Source organism: Parasteatoda tepidariorum, chromosome X2, assembly GCF_043381705.1.
Source record: "Parasteatoda tepidariorum isolate YZ-2023 chromosome X2, CAS_Ptep_4.0, whole genome shotgun sequence".
NCBI classification, from domain to species: Eukaryota; Metazoa; Arthropoda; class Arachnida; order Araneae; family Theridiidae; genus Parasteatoda; species Parasteatoda tepidariorum.
The window spans coordinates 34,752,397-34,776,127 of NC_092215.1; the positions used below are offsets into that span (position 1 = coordinate 34,752,397).

The following is a 23,731-nucleotide window of genomic DNA, read 5'->3' on the forward strand; positions in this document are numbered from 1 at the left end:
TTTGGGTGGAATCTCTTACGAAATCATTATAAGCAAAGCAGACTGATAATTAATAAAACTAATAGCTGGTATTTAAATAAATTGTCTTACAACTGCCTAAACGTTACTGAAGGTATAAGATCAAAAATTCTGAACTTTATATTTTAGTTTTGAGGCACTTTTAAATTTGACTGTATTAAACGTGTGGTTTAATGTCACAAAAGTGATACAGCTATGCTGCGTCAAATTCTTTGTTGGAATTGGACACTAAACTAAAAGATAACGGGACTAAAATGCTGCTGTGACATAGATTCTAGGAATCTCAAGATAAGCCACTCTTGTAATAAGCTAAAAAAATAACAAAGTTCTAGCTCTAAGATATACAAATAAATTTTTTCACTCAATATTCCTGTTGGACAACTGTAAAATAAGAGTTTCTATGGACTGATCTTTACATTTATTAACTGTTAGCTTAGTAATGACGCATTCATATAATCTAATTAGTCGCATTTTATAACAGCATAAAGATAAATTAAAATTTTGTTCTGATACTCAAGTCTTTCCACTCCGTGTTTATACTTTAAAGTAATGTACGCAAGTCAGAAAAATTTTGAATAATCTTAAAATTTTAATACAATAAACATTTACACATTTAAAAAAGTGAACATTAGACGAATCTAAGACGAACTTCTGAACATTAAGCATAAATAAGAACATTTAAAATTTAGTAAAGCAGTCTGGTAGCTTTTTATACATGCAATTCTTGAAAGTCTAAAAAGTGCTTTCATTGTTAATATTACATTTTTAACAGGTGGAAAACAGTCTTATTTACATAGTTTTCTCGAGGAATGAGCTGCACAATATATACATTTAAGGTTTCACGATAAATGTTAGGAGACTTGATACGATAATGTACAATCGTGAACAATCAGAATAATGGAACAGTACACAATAAATTAGAACGAAAATTATGGCAAATGTTATTTCTCACTGTCATCGGCAGCACTTTCTTTTTCAGTATCTGCAGAATTTTCTTCCTTTTCCTCATTCGATTTTGTTTCCTCATCTTTATCAGCTTCTTTCTCTTCCTTTTCTTCAGATGGTTCTTCAGGTGATTGTTCTACCTCTTCGTTACTTTCAACCTTTTCTTCTGACTCAACAAGACTAGATTCTTCTGGCTTTTCTTCTGTCTTTTCTTCAGCTGTTTCATTCGTCACTTCGGGAGTACTTTCTTCTGGAGGTGTGACAGCAGGCTCTTCGCTTTGTTCGGCCTCTACTGATTTTGAGTCTGCTTCTTTAACTTCAGATTCACCTTTTTCTTCCTCGCTTTCTTCTGGAATGGTTTCCGCAGCCTTAGGAGGTTCAGACTCTTCTTTGGGTTCTGCTTTTTCGGAGGAATCTGTACCACTTATGACATCTTCAAGTGCTGCAGCAGACTTTTCTGAAAATGGAATTAAGACAATAAGCATTCGAACCAATAAAATTTTTAAACATACTCTTGGGCCACATTAACTTAGACACTTAGAAATTAGTTCTTTGGTACTCTATCAGTGTCAATACAAGCTCCTCAACTAATATAAAATGGAAAAAAAAAACAAAGTACATCTATGCATTAGTTTTGAGACTTAAACTTGCTCACCCATGTGTAATAAGTTTAAATATTTCTTGCGGTGGAAAACTAAAGAAGAAAGTTAAAACTTGACCATTCGTCTAAACTCATACACATTCGTTTAAATTTAAATGTAGGGATGGGCAAGATTATTTCAATTCTAACTTATTAAAACGTTAATACATTCCTACCACTTAAAAATTAACTACGGAAATTCAGTAGGTGCTAAGAATATTTGATATTTATGTTAACTAATAACCGGGAAGGAAACTTAGACCTGATTTAATGTTTATGGTTGATGATATAAAATAATGTTCTAAATTATAAAACATTTCCAAAATGTAATATTCTTAAAATTTACTTTTAGCTTTACATTATTCAATATCTACAGTAGTTTTTATAAAATAAGTAAAAACCTGAAAATAAATCATACCCTATTTTACTGCAAGTGAAAAAAAAAAGACAAAATTACGAATTCCTTAACTTTTAAAATAAGTGATAGCATTTAAGCCAATAGTTTAAAAGGAGTGATGTTCTATCACATGTAAAATTTGATGTAGTTCGGAAAATTCCTTAGTTTCAAAAACTTTATGGGATCCATTTTAAAATTAAAAACTAACTATTCTTAATAGCGTTTAATGTAAGTCAGAAAATTTTAATTTTCAAAAGTAAATTTTAAAAACTAAGCTACGATAAAGGGTTAACTCTTAACACTGAAGCAAACACCATTTAAATCTAGTGGTTATGAAACAGATTAGAGGTTAAGGTTATTGAACTTCATTATGACAAAGTAATACATCATTTGTCAACTTGTTTTCGTTGAACTACTTATAATTTTAAAAACAAAACTTTCAGTAAACGCTTTATTCGATATCCGGAAAAACTTGTCTGTTGTCTAAGCAACCATTTTGTTAGTTTATGTATCCTTTAAGTCTATAGTTGTCCTGGAAACGTTTGATACTTTACAATTAATAAATATTCCTATCTATAGATAAGTACATTTCAACGATAAGTTTAATAACAATTCTGAGAAAGTGATCAATAGTGAACACTTAGTTAAATTCTAAGAAAGTACCATTTGAAATATATATTTAGTAATAAAAATCAATCTTGTTATAATTTGCTATTTAGGAATTAAAATCGTAGCAAAATTTAAACCAAATTAAATTTTTTTAAAAATTAAATGATAAAAGTACCTATACAAGTACTTAAAAAAACCACGATTATTATAGCTTAAGTGGACTATAGAGCGGGAGAAACACATAGTAATATTGCTTCACCGCCATTGATATTTTAAAATTTAAAGTTTAGAGTAGTTCAAGTTAATCTACACTAAGAAATTTCTTGAAAAAAGGTTTAATTTGTTTTTACCATTTTTTATGGCTATTTAGCTGTTTGAATAAGTCTAGTTCTTCCCATCTTTTATGATGGGTGAAACCAGAAACTGAACCACATTCTACGGTTCATTTGATAAAACACAGCACAGCCACAACCTAACTCTAGGGCCATTTCCTAGCGAAAAGGCAAGCTCCAATGCCCAGTTAAGTACTTATGGTTTAGAATTCATGCTGGTTAACGGTTCAAAACCATATAGTTTTGTATTCATGGCTTTTTAACCACTCTAAACTGCTTCAAAAGCTTTCACTTGACTGAGGGGAAGGGCTTAAGATTTTCTGACAAGAGATCAGGGCAATAGTGTTGCTTGCGTAAATTAAGTCTTATTTTACAAACTCTTAAGAAAAATTAAGTTTCGTGGAAAATTAGTTCCAGAGGTAAATAGTTTTAGAACAAGGAAAACAAGGGATTCTTTTTAAATACTGTTCTACTAAAAATTTTCTAAAATTAAAACGTAAAACTTTGTTTCAGACAAAATTTCTTATTTAAATTTATTCTTAAAATTCGATTACTATAGTGAAAGACCAAGCTAAAGTTAACAAAATCTAGTAGTTTCAACCTTCTGAGAACTATAGGAGGGGGTTTTGATTTATTTTGCTGACGAAGTATTTACATACAGTAATTTGCATATTTTGGAGGCTCTGAAGTTTGAAAATAGTTTATTGTATCTAGTTTTGTTTAATCAGCACCAAGACATTAGATTTATTACAGATCACGTAGGGAGCTAGGAGGTTTTTTTTTTACCACATTAAATTTGTATAAATCCAGGTTTTTATTTAATATACTACAAGAATAAAATTTAAAACCCACTATTAAAAATATCAGATGTGGGATTGGACCAGTTTTCTGATTAACAGAAGGCTAACACCATTCCTTTGAGCCACTGAAACTTTGTGCAGTATATCTTCCATTTTTAATGCAGGATAATGTAAGCTATCAAAACTCATTCTTAATGAGTTTTTGGAACATTTGAATCAGACAAGCTGATTTAAAGTAACAACTTAGTTCTGCAATAAAAATCATTAATGTGCCACATAGTCTGTGCCATTTTCTTCTACATGCTATGTTATAACTAGTGCGTTATTGAACCCAAAATTATCTAAGTGATTAACTAGACGTTTTCCAGTCAAATTAATTTAGTGCTAAGCTAAATTTAGAGATTGATTTTTGCAATTTTAAAGTGAAGTTTCCGGTTAACAAGGTACAGGAAGTGTCACTCATTGATAGTAGTTTCAAAAGTAAATATTTTTATAAAATAACGTTTAACCGTTTACTTATTTTGAGTGGGATAGAGTTTTAGCACTATGAGTATAGCTGAAAAAATATAGCCTTGAAAAACTTCTAATGATCGGATTTTCACCTACTAAGTTAAAATCCAAATGTTAAATTCCAAGAAACTGAAGTGATTAGCTAGAGCAGTGTTTCTCAAAGCGTGGTACGCGTACCCCCTGGGGTACGGGAACAGATTAGTGGGGGTACCCGTTCTTATGCGAAATATCTTGCAACAAACGAAAATTTCAAAAATGTTATTTAAAAACAAAGTTAGCCATGAAAATTTACGATTACGTATTTCTCTATTCGCTATTTTTTTTTGCGGAGTTAATTAGTGGTGTCAGCCAGTTGTGATTTTAACTTTTGTAATTTTTTTATAGTAAAAAATGCATTCATTTTTATTAGCGGTACGCAGCGTCACGAAAAATTTAGAAAGGGTACACAAAAGTCATAAGTTTGGGAAATACTGAGCTAGAGAATCATTTCAGTTTCTTGGAATTATAGTGGTAATATATTATTCTATTAGAAATTCACTTCCAAAATAGGAAAAACAGCAGGCACCTTACATTCGCTCAAATACAGGCACCCATTTCTCAGACTTGTCAGACTGGAATGTTTATGTTTCATCTCTTATGTTTCGTGAATGTTTCTTGAAAATGGGGGCCTATTTTTGAGAGCTTGAAAAAATCTACTTCCACCCCCCCCTAATTTTTGAAGTTGTTTTTTCATCAAATGAAATCTTGAACGATTCATTAAGGGGAAACTACAAATATGCTTTTTATTGCAGACGATAATTTACTCTAAGAAATTAGACAACTCTTTGAATAACAGTGTTCGACAGATTTAAATTTTTGAGCATCAAAACATGGAAGATAGCAGCGATTTGGAAAAAAAATGGCCCCAGTTTCGTCAGAGAAGATGATAGTTGGAGATCCTAAAATATAATTTCTCTTTTTGCATTAAATTTCGAATTTCGTTACATTTTGAAATTTACACACTACTATAAAGTTCGTTCCTACAAGGATATTTAAATCTTAAAAAATTTCATTTAATAGTTTAAAAAATTCAGTAATAAAAGATACCAATGATTATGTAATTTTAAACTAATTTCTTACGTCAAAACACGAAATTTTACTTCGAATATAGTCGGAATTGAGAAATGAAAATTTAAGACTAAAATGTTATAATTCAAACTTTTTCCACAGATTTAGTTCAAATTGCGAATTTTGTCTTTAAATGCTAATTTAAAATTTAAAAATATGTACTTATTAAATTCTCTAAATCTTAAAATTTGCAAAATTTATAATTTTGTATAGAAGTTTTAGATTCTCCTAAAAAATTAAGTAAAATACAAGAAACTAACATCAAGGGGTCCCGAACTAGCTACAATTCTTACTGATCTATTAGGCCCCATGTTTTCCAGCTTCCATATTGTCAAGCTAAGTCAAAAACTTTTCAAAAGAAAGTAAATTTGTGTCAGACTCCCAAACATAATCATATTTTACATTAATTCTTTGAATTAAGACTTTATGGGCATGATAATCCACTCATTCGAGCAGAAGTTTTTACTCCGAATATCATTTGAGTCATTGTATAACTCAGATTAATATTCCTCAACATCGGTCATAAAGTAACATTTCAGCCTTAGTATCTGTACCTTCTTTCAATAACATTACTGAAAATAACACAAACTTAATTCCAGACTAAAGGCTGTTTTAGTAATTAGTATTAACTTAGTCCATTCACATTAAGATTGACCTTCAGAGGGTTAACGTCTCCGCGGGGGTGTCAGTGCTGAACAATCGGTGGTACAAGCTTATTCCATAATTACCCTAAACTTCTTTAACCCTTTATACGGCAGTGGGAATGACCCCTAAATTCATTAATTTAAATCCTCGTTGCGAAGATTGAGTGACATGACGAGTACCTTTGTAAGCATTTTCATCTTTACTGCTTACTTAAATCTATCTAGTGATACTCTATGCTACATACTTACCATTTGGTAATCCTTGCAGCAAAATGTCGAGAATAATCATAGAAATTAAAAATTACACATCAATTACCACATTGTATTTTTATTTAAAGTTGAAGAATGCAATGAAAGTTTTAATGAAAAAGTTACAATAAACTTTAAAATCTCGTGCCGTAAAAGAGTTTACGAGCAATAAAAAGTTCAGAATAATTTACAAGATGTCAACAATCAACACGCAAGTCTGGAGTTTTTCGTAAATCGTTAACTTTGGGTTTTTACCCAAACACGGAACTGAAAACGCTTATTGACTAATCCTTGAATCGAAATACACGCGACAAAAGCTATAGCGACATACCAGACAGAGTTCGATCTTTTGTGATAAAGATAGAACAAATAGCTTTGTCATATTCGAATTATGAATTTTTCATATCTTCCAATGCTATCATCACTGATTGTTACGTTTATTCGGTGGACGTCATAATTAGACAAGACTGCAAAATTGCGTGACTGAGGCAAGTGCGGTAACTTTTTGTTGACTAAGAGGCTATAAATAAAAAGATTGTTTACAGGCTTATAGAAATTAATATCAAATTTAAATTTGGCTGCTTTCTAGTATTTTAACTCTCATCGCGTGACACTCTGTGCTAAGAATTCCCTTGCTGAAATTTGGAAGACACATTATGAACTGGAATGCTCTAAATGTCTCTCTTTACGATGTAATTATCCTGTGAAAAAGACGATTTAAGGAGTAACGATAAAAGCGTTATCTATAAAATTGAAAACTTCATATGAAGAATTCTTTTCTAGCAGCAGTTTCATTACAAATAAGAGCAATTTTAAAAATTAAAAATGTTCTGTCAGATAAAATTGACAGATCGAATTTGAATTTATTAAAGAATGCTAAAAACTCCGGCAATTTAAATTTTTTATTCACTGCTCGATGCTTTGTTTAAGAAAAATTGCTCCTATACTGCTACCGAGAAAGTGAAATTTCTTTCTCCAGTTATCAAAGTAACGCCGCCAATGCTTGTAGCAAAATTCAGATTTTTCTATGGCGATAGATTATAGAAGTACAAATTCATAAGAAATTTAGAGAAAGCAGCTAATATTTAATAACGTGTTATTCTTAAAAGCAGAGTGACTTTTATTAAATACTTTAATTTCCCATTCAATACTATTTATATTTTCTCTGCATTAAGAACTTCAAAAGTTCGAACTAAATTTTTCAGTATTTTGTTTTACATTTAGCAGTTTATAGTTTCTTTAAAAACATTTCACACAATACTTTACACTTGTTCCCTTTCTTTTTGCGATTTTCTAGTTATAACTTTTAATAAACTATTGCAAATCAATTAGTTTGCTTATAAATTTGCTGGAAATTTTAATTAGTGATTAAACGCATAATCCTTTTAATGCATGTAGTTTCATAAAAACTTTGTTATACTTGAGACTATGCAGACTAAATATTCTTTATAGAATACAGCGATAAAGAATGTCTATAAGTAAGGTTTCTATTAAACTTTCAATTGTAATTTAGGAACTTCAGTTTTGATTTAATCTAAATTGAAAGTGACAGACGACATAAAAAAAAACTGGTTTCGAAGTAATCTTTACAATAGATGTGCAGTGTTTGCTTATACTATTGAGTATGAAGTTGCTAAGAGCTAACTATAGAAAGGTGCCTAAAGTTGTCAATAAATCAGTGATATTTGTTTACCGTGTGTTCAGTTACATGCACTAATATAGTGCAAACTTCAGTGAAAATTTCTTACCTGCACTGCGTCGCATGTAACCTGCAAATATTAGTTAAAATATTATCAATAAAGACATTTACCAAAATGATAGTTCAGAGTTATCCACTTGACTATTCTAACTATCTCACTAACTTGCTAACTAACAGAAGACTTAAAGATTAATCGAATTTAAATTAATCCTTTATGGAAAAATTTCTATACTGGAAAATACTTTTAAAATAAAACTTTGCTTAATGCACACTTTAATATTCAGTGTCAATAATTAATATACAGTCAGCAATAAGTTTCAAAATATTAAGATTTAGTTTCATATTTCAACTTTATTAGACATTTAGCTTTTTCGATAAAATTACTCCTACTTCAGTACAAAAATCTTTTAGATTATGTCTAATGCGTAAATATGGAGAGAGTTCAGTTTTAAAATTTTATAATTCGTGCACTATTCGTTTTTTGTAAAAAATAAAGTTAACTCAAATTAAAACTGATTAATCGATGTTAAAATGTGCAGTAACGGGTCAAAGTTTAAAAAGATTATAATCATTTGTATTACAGATACATGCTAATTTTTGAATTTTCTATAATTAAATTCGAGAGCAAATGACACAAGAGCTAAAAGTGCCTATATTGCAGACAAAGGACTAAGAGTAGAAAAAAGTTATAAAAGTAAAACCAAAAGGACAAGAGTAAAGACCGCTAGAATGCCTTGATATGTAGGTGGAAAAAAAAAGTTTATGAAATAAAAGCATTCATAAAATAAACTGAAATTTACGCTGCTTGTTGCTAAGTAAAATGTAAATTCTAGGTGTTAAACTAATCTTACAGCGATACAGGCTCAGGATTAGATTTACATTTTGTTTTAATAAATCATAATTAGTTTCACATAAATAAAATGTAGATAAAGCATTTCAATCTTAATTGCGCTTGCATAAAGATTTAATTCATCTTAATTTTTATTCAGAACGGATAATTTAATTTTAATCCTAGATCTGGAAAAATACAATGTCAACGTCGGATTGTGAGTTAGCTACTGAAGGAAAATGTTTTTACTAAAAGTAGAGTATCCTTCTGATAATTTTTTATTTAATTAGAAATTTAAAAAAATAACAAATTTAAGGCAAGTGTAAACCAGTGATTGAGAGACTATGCACTAGGCTCAGTATAATTTGTACTTTCACAGATTTATTAAAAACAAAATTCTAAAAGTTTAATATTTGGGGTGGAACATAATTTCGTTAGAAATTACATATATTTATATTTCTCAATCAACATTTTGCATTTTCGACGGAGCATTTCAGATTTAGAGCCTTTTAAAATTTTATATAAAAAAAACTAGTACACTTGCATTTAAATTTTAAAGATTTCTATTCATATAAGATGTTAAGCTTATTAAAATATTGCAAATTAACAAATATTACATTTGAAATACACTTTAGAGTCAATTAATTTAGCCAAAAGGGGATTTAAAATAAATTTTAATGCAAATATTGAGAACAGAAACAGCTACTGAAAGCCATTAAAATGCAGTCTTATTAGCAATACGATTGAAAAAACTAGCACCATGCTTTCGATAGGACTTTCAACTTCATTAGACAAGACAGTTACTTTGACAAGTTGCCAACTCAGCCTAGTGCCCCAGTAAACTAATTTTCTTAACATATAACAATTTATGTATCGTAACGACTAGTATCAAAATTTATTCGCATTAGCATAGCCTTAATGATTTTTCTTTATTGTAAAATGGATTAATACCTACAAGACGTTAAAGATGTGCTGTGCACGCAACAGAAATGTCAAAACATTTCAGGATACATCGATTTTCCACATCAATAATGTCTATTTGATAAGGGTAGTTTAGCTATATTGCTTTTATTTTTTGTTAAGGGCCGTTGTTTCAATCTATAAATAACTTAATATTTAATGGTGATTTACATTTGAGGGATTTTATTTTTTTTTTAAAGTTTTCACCGAACACTTAAAAATTAAAGACAGTACTTAAAATATCTAAAGAGATATTTGATCCTAACTCAATGATTCTACCATAAAGCAAAATCGATGTAAAGAAAGCACAAAATACAGAAATATTGGTTCTATAAACAAGAACATTCCTCAGAGTCTTAACACCAAAAATGTCTAACGCCAATTTTTGGAGTTAAGACACTGAAGGGTATAGAACCAAAACTATAGAATGTCCATTTCTATACTTCATTTGAGCATTTCACTAGTTTTGCTTTACACATCGTGGCACTAAGTATATCCTATTATCCTACTTTTGGATTCTGCAGTGGTTTTTAAGTTAGTTTCTTAATTTTACTCTTTTGGGTACATAATAAACATGTCAGATAATGACTAGCTCTTTTATGTTAATATTTTTAACCAAAAGGACACTACTCTGCGTATTAGTGCCAATAATCTAATCCTTGCCTTTAAAATTTTTTAAAATACTTATCAAAAATGAAGTGATAAATTTCGCATCAGGGTAGCTATCGAATTAAGATTTTATCGGGGAAAAGACAAAATATTCAAAAACAGAACGTATTTGTTCAATTAACAAATACCTCTAGGGGTACTGGATTGGAGATAGATCGTTCTCTGATTCAGATCAAAATTACGATCTGTGGATGAATGAATGGATGAATGAATGGGTCCGCTCTATAAATGGGTGAGACGAATGGTGTGGCAGAAGTATAATTCTTGGCCATAGATGGCGCCACTGAAAACAAGAACAATCGCACGCCCTCTGCTTAAAGCAGGCATACGACAACATTGGTTCAACGGTTGGCTCAATCTTAAGTTTTAGTCTCCACTTCTCTATCTCCTTCGGGCAACCGAACAAGTTAATATTTTCGTTAATCGTTGTACTATAAAACTTAGGAAATAATTTTTTTGAACAACTTTTACAGTGGCTTCTCTAGATTCTACAAATACCTATATTAAGGTTGTTGATTAGGGTACATTATAAATCACAGACATTTCCAGTATAGTGAAATTTCTTTTCTTTCCAATGCCCTCCTGTGTTAACATCCGTCAATTCAGGCATATACAGGGCTATTTTGTTGGCCTCTTTCATGGCACCATATTAGGTGGACCAACGTCGCTCCCACGGTGAGGACAGATAGTACAGAGAAGGAAAGAACATCCATGTCTTTCCCGGGATTCGAACCCAGAACCTTTCTAATGCAAGGACAGCTCCCTGTTCCCAACACAGGCCGGTCGGCATAGTGAAATTTTTAGTTTAAACATTCTAGCACGTGAATTTAGAGACTTAAAATTTTGTTCTCAAAAGCAGGAAAAAACTTTACGAATTTTGAATAATCTGAGAATATTACTGCTACTCTGCACACAAAATTCTTAGATTTGAGATAAGCTGGCTTATAAAACAAAGGTAAAGCACAATCAGATTTCGTGTTCAAAAATTTAAAAATAATTAGCTTAAAATTGCTACTATTCTGGAAGTTAACATATCTAGAAATGTTAATATTTTATTTGAGAGTAGTAAAGATTAAACTTTTAAAAATAATGTTTCCGTTTTTCAGTCCATTGTTTGACTCTTTTGGTTGAATGTTTATAGGAGAATGGTACAAGATCCGGCTTATGATTGTCCAAGCAAACGGCAATGTTTAAATTATGTACGACTCAAAATTATAAGGGATAGAATTAAGAAGGAAAAATAGGGTATCCCGAGAAAGTTTACCGGAATATATTAAAGGAAATGAATACAAAATTATGGTAACTTAGATAAAATGAATTAACTGTACAAGAGCTATGAAAAACCAGATAGTGAAATTCATTGAAAAGCAAAAATCAGTAGGCATGACACAGCACGAGAATCAAAAATATCAGAAGGTTTTATGGCCAAAAAAGAAGGCGCGAGAGTTTGAAAAGACTAAGACTTGCTGATTGCTTTTAACAAGATCTTAAAATATTCAACAGATTGAACTGGAAAAAGGGGACATCGGATAGTTTATGGTGAAAATCTGTTTCTTAGGTCATGATCCACACCGGATTCTCGAGCCAATTAAGAATTTCAGACGAGGATAACAAATCATTCCTTTGAACAGTTCTAGCTCTAAAATCTATGTAAATTACATATTTACCGACAGTTAATAGACCTTGTTTAAATTTTAGGTTTCCCCAAAACTAATTTAGACCTTGAAAATAAGTTTTTGTAATTTCCTACATTGTTACAAATAGAGAATAATGGTCTTCAGAGCAATAACCAAAGCTATGGATTTAAGAACGATCTTTCACACCTACGTGTGTCAGAAATCCATTAATTCTTTCATCAATCAGTTAATAATCCAAAACTATTGATCTGAAAACTAAAAAACTGACGAACTGGACGAGCAGTTGGATATTGCGTTGGGGTGTATAGAAACCTATAATTACTTGAAAGAGGGAAGGACAGATTTACTGACTATTAGTGCTTGGCCATCTAAGTATAATGATCCCTACATTACCACGAAAATTAGGGGTAGCCGTAGAAATTATGGATTAAAATTTTTTCTTCAAATCAATTCAGCGTCTCCATTATCTGTACATTAAAAATAGATAAAATTCGTAACATGAAAGTTAATTCGAAGCAGCCGCCGTATTTATTGTCTTTAACATAGAAAGTCTAATGAAAAAATTAGAAAAGCAGTTAAGTTTCTTCACATGCTTAAAATAAGGGTTAGCGCCAATATAATTCACTGTATCGGATAGAGATTTTATAATTTTTTTTAATAGATTCGAAAACTCTTCAAAATCATTTCGAGCCGTGATGGCTCAGGGGAATTTTATTGAATTGAATGTAGGGTATAGTGGCACAAAGTCCGAAAGAGGACATACTGCTCCAAACAATGCGATAAAACAGTTCAAAAGGCAAAGTACATGCACCACTTTATTTGTCGTACAATTATAACTGATAAAATGGTATAAGTTTGATGGCTCAGGGGATAGAGCGTTTGCATTTCAATGAGATTCATCTGGTTCGAATCCCATTGATGGCTGATCGAAGGGAATTCTGCATCAGACTTGCACCTGATTGCTGACGTTAAATAGCCTCAGGGGTAGACGGATTATTGGTTAAAGTCACCTTGCTGTTAGGCTAACAGTTAGGTTTTCGTGATTACCCACGTAACGTAGTTCTTTCACCATAACGTAGTCCATTGCACGTAACGTAAATACGGGTTAGGTTCATCAAAAGATCGAAGGCAAATTTCTCCCTATACTTGATCAAAGTGTTCCCTCTTCTGGATTTGGTTCAAAATTACAAGGCTACGGAGTTCAACGTAAGTAGTCGTAAACTCAAAACATCTGGTAGGCTGTTCAATGATTGTTATAAAATAACTTAGAAAAGGTTTGGGTTTCATTGATTATAGTATACCTCAACTACTTTTCACAGTCTTTTGTAATAATTATTCAAATTATTATGCAAAATGCTAAACAAGTAAATTTTAATGACAGAGCCACTAACTTATATATACATGGCTCACTCAAATTATATCACATGTCCAAATTAACGTAAAGGATGTTATGTTTGACACAAAAGAAAACAGTATTCCTCGAGTGTTTGAATTCTTACTCTAGTGTTAGGCACTAACACAAAATTTCAGAATTAGCAGGAGTAAGGTTCTTAAAAATGATCGTGCATTTCGTCCTATAACATTTAATATAAAAAGTACGATAAGTATCATTTGCCTTCCTCACTTTCTGTGTGAGAAGCATCATTCCCCCCCCCCAAAAAAAATGAACATTTTAGGTCATATTTTAGGTCAAAAGATCAGAGCTGTATAATTGGCAGAAGTGTCAAATTGGTAGAAGTGTCACTGGCAGAAGTGTCAAAAACCAAACTGTCATTACAATAGCTAACTGAAATTGTTAGAATTAAAGTAAAATTTGAAGTTTTCAACAACTCTAACTGTGCAAACAAATTAGACAAAAGGCATATTTTTTAACTTGTACACCCAAAATAGAATGTCTTTTGTACAGTCTAATATTTTATGTAGTACTTATTTTTTTGAAAAAAAAAACTTCAAAATAATGATTTAAAATTCAATGGCAAAACGAAATATTAAACAGCTCAACAATCGTTAACAGTTACTTTTAATATTAGTTTCATTCATAATTCATGAAAGTTGTTTATTTCATATGCAATTACAATTACGGTCCTTCATTTAGTAATGGACATAGCTTTGTTGTCCTTTATGATTAATGAGTTCATTTTCTTTAAATGAGTTGCGAATGCGTAAACAAAATGCATTAAAGCTAGAGCTTAACATTCTATTCAAACATATCCATAATTTAGTTTATATATAAAATAAACCAGCTTTGTCTTATTATACAAGCATTTGAACTCTAGATTTCAATAACATTGTCTAATTTTAAAATTAAGTTACAACTGGAGCTTAGATTAGGAAAATAAGTTTAATTTGTAGCTGAAACTAAATCCGTGTATTGTTTTGTAACAGAATGTCGAATTTAATCTTGATCATATGCGGCATTTTAAAATATCCCAGAAAAATTTTAGATTTATTAAATTCAGATCATAAAAAAACAATTTCGTGTACATTAGTTTCTAAATTGATACAAGCCCCTTGCTGTTAGGCTAACTATGAAAGGTTTTAGTTTATTTTCTCTCAATGTAACGAAAATGCGGGTTAGTTCCATCAAAAAGACTTCCACTAAAGCAAATTTGTTCCCATACTTGATCCAGGAGTTCCCTCGTCTTCTGGATTGCGTTCAAAATTACTACTACTTATGTTAAACTCCGTAGCTTTAAACTCAAAAAATTTTTTAAACAGTTACGTCTACGTTTGATTTTCTAAATTCATATTTTTCACCTAGTGCACAAGATTTATAGATTTCTGTTAAACCAATTATGCTTAAACCTGGTAACCGGTTTGAGTATATCATGTTGCTTGGATTCATTTCAGCACAATACGTAAATTTTATAATTCTTGAAAGCAAATTTCTATAGAAATCCCAAAATTTAGTTTTGTTTAATTTAAAAAAAACTTTTTCAATTTCTTTGAGCTAGAATGGTTTTAAGAGTAGATTTGACAACCTATTCAAACTTTTTAAAAGTAAATTTTTTATGAAAAATAACGCTTATGAAACAATTTTTATTCAAATTTTAGCACAAAAGAAAAATAAAATTTCTTTGCATTATTTCAAAAAGTGTTTATATTTAAATAACGTCAAAGTGAAACTTCAAAGATTCAGAATTTTAAGTTACATTTTAGAAAGTCCAAAGGCTACAAATTGCTTTCGATTAAACTTAAAAACCACCTAGACTTCTGAAATAGAAAAAATAAATTTACGTTTAATACAGAACGAAAATTACTAATTTCTGAAGAAAACTGTTCTAAAACTACACCTCATCCTTAATTATTTGTCACTTAATCAAGCTTCTTATTTATTCGGGACTATATACGCATTGAAGTTTGACAGTTTAAACAAAAACTTACAACTTTACTTCATTATTAATTTCGGTCATGCTCATCTTAAACATTAGATTTCATTCAGAGTTCCCCCATTTTGTACGTGAATGAAATATTGGATCTTGTTACGGATCAAATATCGAACAAGTCTAATCTATGAGCACTCTGGAAGCTAAGAAGTTTAAATTCCAACATGCTTCAAGATAAATTCTGAGAACGTGGAATTACAAGAATTACGCGATTACTCTAATGAAAGCAATGGGGCTGTAACTCTAACAGGGGCGGATCCAGAAATTTTTCCGGGGGGAGGGGGTCATAGACTCAGATTCTCTCCCCCTCCCCCCACAATAAAATTTTTTTAAAAGAAAATTTTTTTTAAAATATTTCTTTCGAAAAAAAAAGCTGGACTTTTTAGTGCTAGTCTTCACATTTATTTTTTTTATAATGAGCAATAGAACAATACATAAATAATTTAAGTATTCAAAATCTTTAAATAAATGCAATGCGTTTTTTAGAAACTTTGGCAAATCTGTCAATGATTTTTTCAACATCCAAATCAATTTCTCGATGAATGTTTAATAATGCGAGTCCACTTAATCGTTCTTTATTTTGAGTTGCTCTAAGCTAAGTTTTGAGACGTCGAAGAGTTGAAAAGGAACGTTCTGCTGTTGCTGCACTAACTGGCAGAGTTATTAAAATTCTCAACATATTGAATTAGATTAAGAAAAATAGATTTTTCCGACCTATCTAGGTGTATATGTCCCCTTAATTTTAAAAATATTTTGTTTCTTTCGTAAACTATTAAAAAAGTATGAATTTTTTTTTCAATTTTAGGGGGGGGGGGTCATGATCTCTATGACCCATTTTGCCATTTTAAAGAACATAATTTTACATTGGAAAAAACAAATTTGACCAAAATGTGTAATAGTTCCTGAGAAATCCAATATCTGACTAAATTTAATTTCTCAGGAACTATTAAACAAATTGTATTTAATCATGCAAAATTACGCTCTTTCAAATGACGCAAAAATTTTATGGCTTAGAATTCAAAATATTTCAGACCTCTATTAAAATATTTACTAAAAGTTTTTTTTGGGGATTGAATTTTCTTGGGATAAACTAGTTTTATAATTTTGTGCTCAAATGTTAATTTTCTTCAAAATTTCCCGTGATAGCGAAATACATAAGTAAAGTTAACATTAAGGGGCCAAACTATGTATCATTCTCTTGACCGAATAATTGAGACCATATTTCCCAGGTTTCGATTAACCCTAAATTTTTTGGGGGGGAGTGGGACAGAATTCCGAATCAATCGAAAAAAGAAATTTTATTCAGAGAGTTTAAGTTTTGGTGCCAGATTTCGAAACTTAAAAGTATCGTCTACTCTTATTGATTAGCATATTTGAGTCTCCCCCTTTAAATCATTAAGATAGAGTCCTAGAACGTTAAGATCCGATCAATGGATCAAAAGTTATTCAGGGTGGTCCGTTTTTTGCGCACTGTACATTATGAAACTTCGTAAAAAATTTTTGGTGAATGCAAATACTTGGAAGAGCTACTGTTAAATTGCTTAAGTACCCATTTTAATCAAAATTTCATTGAATATGATGTCCATGATTCTGATAACTGAAATACTGGAACAGATTTGATATTCCCGTTTTATCTCAACTACCAGCTGCAAAAACTGAACTCTTTAAAACAATATCTTGTCTTTAACTACTTAGTATTTATCTTTTTACTTTCTCATTTATCAATCTGTTGGATGCAAGCGCTTACACACTGGATTTTCAGAAAAATTTTCTAAAATTTCATTTCATTAATCAGAATTGTAAGAACAAGTAGTTGTAAATTTAAGATTTAGAAGAAATCACGATTGAAAGTACTGAATTTCTTTGTTCTATACAGGAGTATATTTGATACTTAACGTGATAACTAAGAGGCAAGCTTTGATACTCTGTTTAAAGAATAAGTGTCAAGGTTGAGATTTTTCCACTCTCCACACTTTTCCCTCTCCGTATCTATTAAGAAAAATCTTGCATTTCCTACGGCAGTAGGTTTCAGTAAGTAGTGAGAAATGAGAATATACTGACATGGGGAAAAATTTGGATATCATGCAAACGGAGAGGGGAAGTATGGAGCATATAATAACTTGCGACGGAAATCCGTGAATCAACGGAAGAGACAGAAAATTAAAAATAAATTTTATTACAAATTTTATTAAAAATAAATTTTATCAGTTTTTTTGTTCTATCTCAGTGTTCACAGCATTAGAAAATAGTTAAGCATTATTAAGCATTAAGAATTAGCAAAGAAAATAAAAAAAAAACACTCTTAGAAATCTAAGCTGGAGCACTTTCGTTGTGTTTTCCAATTGTATGGCAGTATTTTAATAACTAAGAGCAGGAGTAGGAAACTACACTGAGCTTCAAAATAGTTTTCTTAAATAAAAATTCTTTAAACTCTCGAGATTCGAGCTTTAAGAAGAATATGAGGTTAATTAAATATCTAGTTAAGAAGAAAATAGTCTTAAATTTTAAAAATTCATTGTTAAAATAAGTTTTGTAAATACATAAGTTTTAATTTATGCTTTTTTCACATTGCCGGATATTTTAATTTTTTTCACAATTTGGTTATGTAACAATATAATTATATAAAATAAGATTTTCCGAAAAACAAAATTATCATTCTTATAATTTCTCATTTCTCTCCAACCTACGAGAATTAATCCAATTATAATTTTAAAATTACAATTGCTAGGTAAAAGGTTAAAGTTCATTTTACGGTATTAAAATTTTACAATATATGGGCCATTTGGTTTCAGGGGGTTGAATTTTAATGAAAATTAGTTCATGTCAATTATTTCAAGTTTTAAAAATTATGATTCATGAAATTTAAAAAAATTTTTTTAGAGATAGTTTATGTACGATTATAGCAGCGTTTGTCTGCCAATTTAGATATTTGAAAAGCTGATTTAATGTTAAAGTAGACGTTAAAAGTAGATTTAATGTTAAAATGTAAACGTAAAGGATTAATCTAAATTTTTGAAGCTAAAAGAATTTATGTAATTTGAAGTTAAATGTTAATTTGCCAAATACTATTAATTTCGATTAACGTTAAATTACAGAGAAATACATTAATAAACTCAAATTTATAACACTTTATGAAACAGAACAGAACGCATCTTTGATTAAATTTTCCTATTATCGGATTATTAAACTCCTAAGAACATTGACATTCAATACAAAAGAGTCAGTTGAATAGTTTCCAAGTACAATCTATTCCTGAACAATTACCTTACTACTTTAAGAAAATTATTCGTAGAATTAAAGAAAAATTGATCGAAATTGTCGATGGGGCATCAACCTCCGTTCCGCAGTCTAGAGTTCTTAACAGAATTGTTTTTAGGCAAGATTGATTAAAGAATCGAAGATAAAATTAAAAGATTTAATCTGACGAGTGATTAATCTGAAGTATGTTTACAAAACTTAGCCCTAGGCTTTAGAAATGCGCATTTTACTAGTGAGGTATTATAAATACCACATGAAAAAATTTATAAATATTACAAGATCTATTCTGACAATAATTTTTTTATTTGAGTAAGAGAAAAGTTTAATTTAAAAAGTTGGCAGAACGTTTATTTTAATCTCGGTACAAAATACTGAGCTATAATGAATATATATATATATAAACATCGTTATAGAAAACTTTTCTAGTGGTCTCGTCCGATCTGCTATTCAATGTTATCACATTCTTCGAAAGAACAGGAGAAAAGTTTGTCTATAGTGGACTCAAATTTTATTTTTGCATGTATTTAAGTAAATGTTTACAAGATTATAGTCCATGTAATATGTTAGAAAGTATGCAATTTTGACTTTATTAAAAATACACAATAGTATTTAAAATAAATTTCGCTGAAACATTGAGAGTAGTTTAAAAGAAAGGCACAAGGGAAAGCGACGAATCAGTTGCACAGAAATTTTAATTGAAACTTTCTTCAAAACTGACGAAAGTTGAATACATAAAGATGAAGCATTCATTATTTGGGGACAACAACTTCCTTATATGGAAAATATTTTGAATGCAATTTGATAAAAATTTTCCTCGCAGGTGAAATTCGCAGTAAGGAATCCTCCTTGCAGAATGATTTTTACATTTTGTGGAAAATGTATGAAGCAAACTATTATTGTAATCACTTTACAATACTACTGCATCACGCTAAAATTATTAATTCAAAGATTTGAGAGACAGAATTATCATTTATAATGGACTTATTACTGGGTCAGCAGACTAATATAGAGGGGACAGACTGCCTTAAAACCAGAATTTTAATTATTGCACTGAAAATTATAAACTTAATTTACATTGATTAAATTTTAAGTTGAATAGGTCTCATTTGTTCGACAAGGTTAAAAAGTAAATGAACAGCAAATTTAGCATAAAATAAAATTAAAAAGGTTAAACTACTTTAAGTCTGAGAAATTATGGCCCTGCATAATTAATTCTGTAATTGTTTCGAAGAAATATCAGGCAAACACATGAAGCAATTGAATCGAATTCTTCGCAGTAAAAGTTAACTGCTACCAAAATAGAAATCAATAGTTTTCCTCAGAGCAAGAAAATCTATTACTTTTAAACTATTATGGCTACAAGAAACCAGCTATTTTTTTACACCAAACAGCATATTAAAAATCTAGTACTGCTTATAAATTACAATAAATATTAAAGTATTGTTACAGAGTTCTTGTTTGAAAAATGGATAAGCTTGCAATTTTATTCACAATATTAAGCTTTCTTAAAAAATGATGCAGAAATCCTGTGAAGTTTCTTTAAAAACTTTCAATTTACAACTAGTTATCTCTTGTAGGTAACAAATTTAAATTACTTAATTTGTTCCGATTATATTTTAAAAACCTAGTTTACAAAAACTATGATCTGACAGGATTTTTCTTTTCATATACTATATAGATTTGACGAATACTTTATAACTAATAAGTGCAAGCTGTCATTTAAAAATCTTTAAGCACGTTTTCAATGGATTCTTATCAACAAACCTCAATTAAAGCTGAAAAGATTTAATCAAGCAATGGTATAAGAGTTAGTACTGAACCAATTATAAGCATTGCGTATTTTAATCAAGGTACGGAAATAGACTGGGAAATGAAAATTGAATAAATATTGTGGGATTCTCTATTACCTAAAACAGCAAAACCTCAGAAGAAAACTATCGGAGCGGTTTGATCTAAAAATATAATCCAAAAAATTTAATACAGAGCTGTCAAATGTTTGATCCCATAAAATAGGTGCGCGAATAAAAGTGCACCCTACAAAAACTGTACTAAGTAATATTTCTTGCAAAAATTAAAATTTGTTTCATGTTCGAGCAAAACATAGTAATGAAGTATTTTATAAACACGTTTAATTTGCTCAAATCTAAATTTAAAAAATACTAGCAAGTGCAATTTTAAAATTTAAGCATACTTTAAAAGTGAAATGTATGGCAGAGAGCAGTCAGTCAACGACGAGTCACCCGTAACAGTAAATACTCTACCAGAAGTATGAAAATATTAAAAATAAAGTTTTCACATCTGACTCACACGTGCGTGATTCAAATTTATTGAACTGTCGCTTCTAAGACAGTTTAGGAAAATAGTACGTAAATTATGTTTTTTTAACGAAATACGCTGTGTTTCAAGTTTGATATAATTAGTTTAATTCCAATGTTCTGGAGAAAGATAAGCTTTTTAGATATTGATTTAAAAAAAGCTTCAGCAAAGGATAAGTTTCTAAATCCTTAGAAATTTTTCTACGATTGATAAGGAAAACTAAAAATCAGATAAGCAGGTTCCAACAGCTATTTTATGACCACGATATAAAAGTTTAAGTTGGAGAAGTTTAAAAATAGACATTTTAATGCTTATCTAACTATATTACACAATACCTATAAACAAAATTAATTTAGACTTCAGATTACAAAGAATAAACAGTTAAAATCTAGTTAAATGTATAAGTTTAGTAGGTTATCACGATAGCTATATAGTTACTAGAGAGTTATGCTAAAAGAAAACACAACTGAAACCTTGAAACTAAAAGTTTTAATCTAGTAAACTAAAAATTGATTTCTTCGAATTAATTTATAATTAGTTTATTAAAATCTAGGCAAAACTTCCAAATGCTCGGAAGATTTAATAGAAGTTTTAGTCAGCCAACTTATAATATCTAGAAAAGTTTCGGCCAAACATTAAATGTTTTTAGAACAAAACATGTATATTTAAAGAATAAACAATCTAAAATGTTGTAGAATTGAAGAGCTTCTTGTCTAACCAATAACATAAAAAGTCTCGAGTCATTAATTTCACTTAAAAACCAATATAGTTAAGTATACCATAGCAATTGTAGTTTGAAAACTTCTTAAATTGTAAAAATAAAATTTTATTTTAGAACATTGAGAAAATAAACTTCACTTCATTAATTAAAACTGGTTTTTCACAAACTTGAAATTACGCTGAATGTAATATTACTTCAAAAAAAGTTTTTCTAATATTAACCTTCGGTAATCTAAATAAGGCTTCAAGTTCAAAACTTCTGAAATAGTTTATATGTTAAGAGCAAAACACTTTTCAAAGTTAAGCAATAAAGGCTGTTCTAATTAAAGTAATTTTTATATTTAGTTCAAAATCTCTTACCTATAATTTCCTGTGCTTGCATTACAAGTTTTTCCCCTTCATCAAGAACTTTTTCCTGAGCCGAATTGATAATTTTCTCACCTTCTTCTATAGCTTTGGAACTCAAAACATTCATGGTATTATTCAATGTCTCGGCTCCCACACCATTTGGAAGAGCTTTGGTATTAGAACACCCCATTTTTTCCTATAAAAATATTTAAAAAACAAACTAAACAATAATAACTGGACCACAATAATCCTTTCACGACAAACTATTAAAAAGAAGAATCATTAATTGCTCCCAACTGCTTTTAAAGGCCTGACTAATGACGATTTAAGACGAGCGGCGCAAAAACAACAGCGATTGGTCCATAAAGTTTAGAGGTTCGCGGTATTCAACTTCAACAAAAAGGACTGTTTTAACTGCCTGAACTCTTGTAAATGACGCCAACATTTTTCCCGATCCTGTATTGGTTGTGCGTGTGGGTTTGGCGTAATAGAGAAAAATAAAAAAGCACTTTTTCAATCGATTTTTGCTTTTAGTTTGCTATCTGCCATCTGTTGGTCGCTGTATTCTTTCTCGTTAGGTGTGGTTAACGGGAAATGTGATGGGGGTGGGGGGGGGGCGAANGGGGGGGGGTCGAAGAGAACAGGGAAACTATATATAAAGATTAGAACTAAAATAAAAAAAAATAACCATCATACCACTGGGACTTGGAAATTCGACGAAAGGTATAAAGTATAGCCGATACCTTTATTACCATCGCTTTCTAGCTACTTTGGTTTTATATAATTTTTTTTAGTTTCACTCATGAATTATTTATATCGTTAAAGAAAAAAAAAATTGGCTGGTTGAGTAAAAGGAATTAATTAAAAATACAAAAGGGTTGTTCTTGGAATAATTAAGTTTTGTTTTTATATACACTCAAGTTCATTGCCATGGCGCCTTAAAATAGAATGCAGTATTACGTATCTATTATAAGAAGAGTCGTATTTTTTAAATGTCTTAAAAGACGGCACATTTTATAAAAAAGGATTACAATGTTATGATATTGTATTTGCGTGTTCGATTATTTAAATAATAATTTCAAGAAAAATATTTTGACTTGTCGATATGCAATCGATCAATTTAGTGTATACGACAATTTTTTTAACAATCATATTAAGTAACCTAGAAGTTTTGACCCCAACTCAGAAAACGAGGGAGCCTCTGTAACAAATATTTGAACAAACGTGTATTCAGAGGAAACTTTGAAGTAAAGCAAAATCGCATTTGCGTTGCACAGAGAAGAAAAAAGCTAAATTTCTCTTGTTTAGCTCTATGGCTACTAGATTAAATTAAGATCCATTGCTACAGACTTAGTTTATAGCTCTGTCCCATAAATTTGCACAGATTACGAAATATAAATGCTTAATTACATCAGTATGTTATATGTGCCAGTAAGAAAACCTGGTTGGAATTTAACATTTACCACGGTACTTTTTTTTGTTTTTAAATATCGAAAAATACAGTTTGAGACCTTTCAGCACAGTTATACCTTTTTTGGGTATACATTGATCTGAACGTAAATGCTTCACTTTTATGAAGCACCTACGTTTTCTTTTTTTCAATTGCAAGGCTTGTGGGATTTGAACCTGAGACATCAGCCCCAGAAGCAAATAACCAT

General features: G+C 30.2%; 1 protein-coding gene across 1 annotated transcript; it reads right to left on the reverse strand.

Annotated features, from left to right (window-relative positions):
• Window positions 1-587: 587 nt before the first annotated feature.
• Window positions 588-22,510, reverse strand: LOC107437600 (glutamic acid-rich protein). Its single transcript, XM_016049659.4, has 2 exons — window positions 22,086-22,510; window positions 588-1,420 (listed from the first exon to the last, which is right to left on the reverse strand). Exons 1-2 carry the CDS (start codon window positions 22,261-22,263, stop codon window positions 960-962), a joined length of 639 nt encoding a protein of 212 aa, XP_015905145.1. The 5' UTR covers window positions 22,264-22,510; the 3' UTR covers window positions 588-959.
• Between the last annotated feature and the right edge of the window lie 1,221 nt (window positions 22,511-23,731).

Bases quoted from the DNA above. Each gene is read 5' to 3' on its own strand.
- LOC107437600 (XM_016049659.4), bottom strand. From the start codon at position 22,263: ATGGGGTGTTCTAATACCAAAGCTCTTCCAAATGGTGTGGGAGCCGAG. The intron at 1,421-22,085 runs GTAAGAGATTTT...TTCCATTTTCAG, and splicing joins GCAAGCACAGGAAATTATAG to AAAAGTCTGCTGCAGCACTT.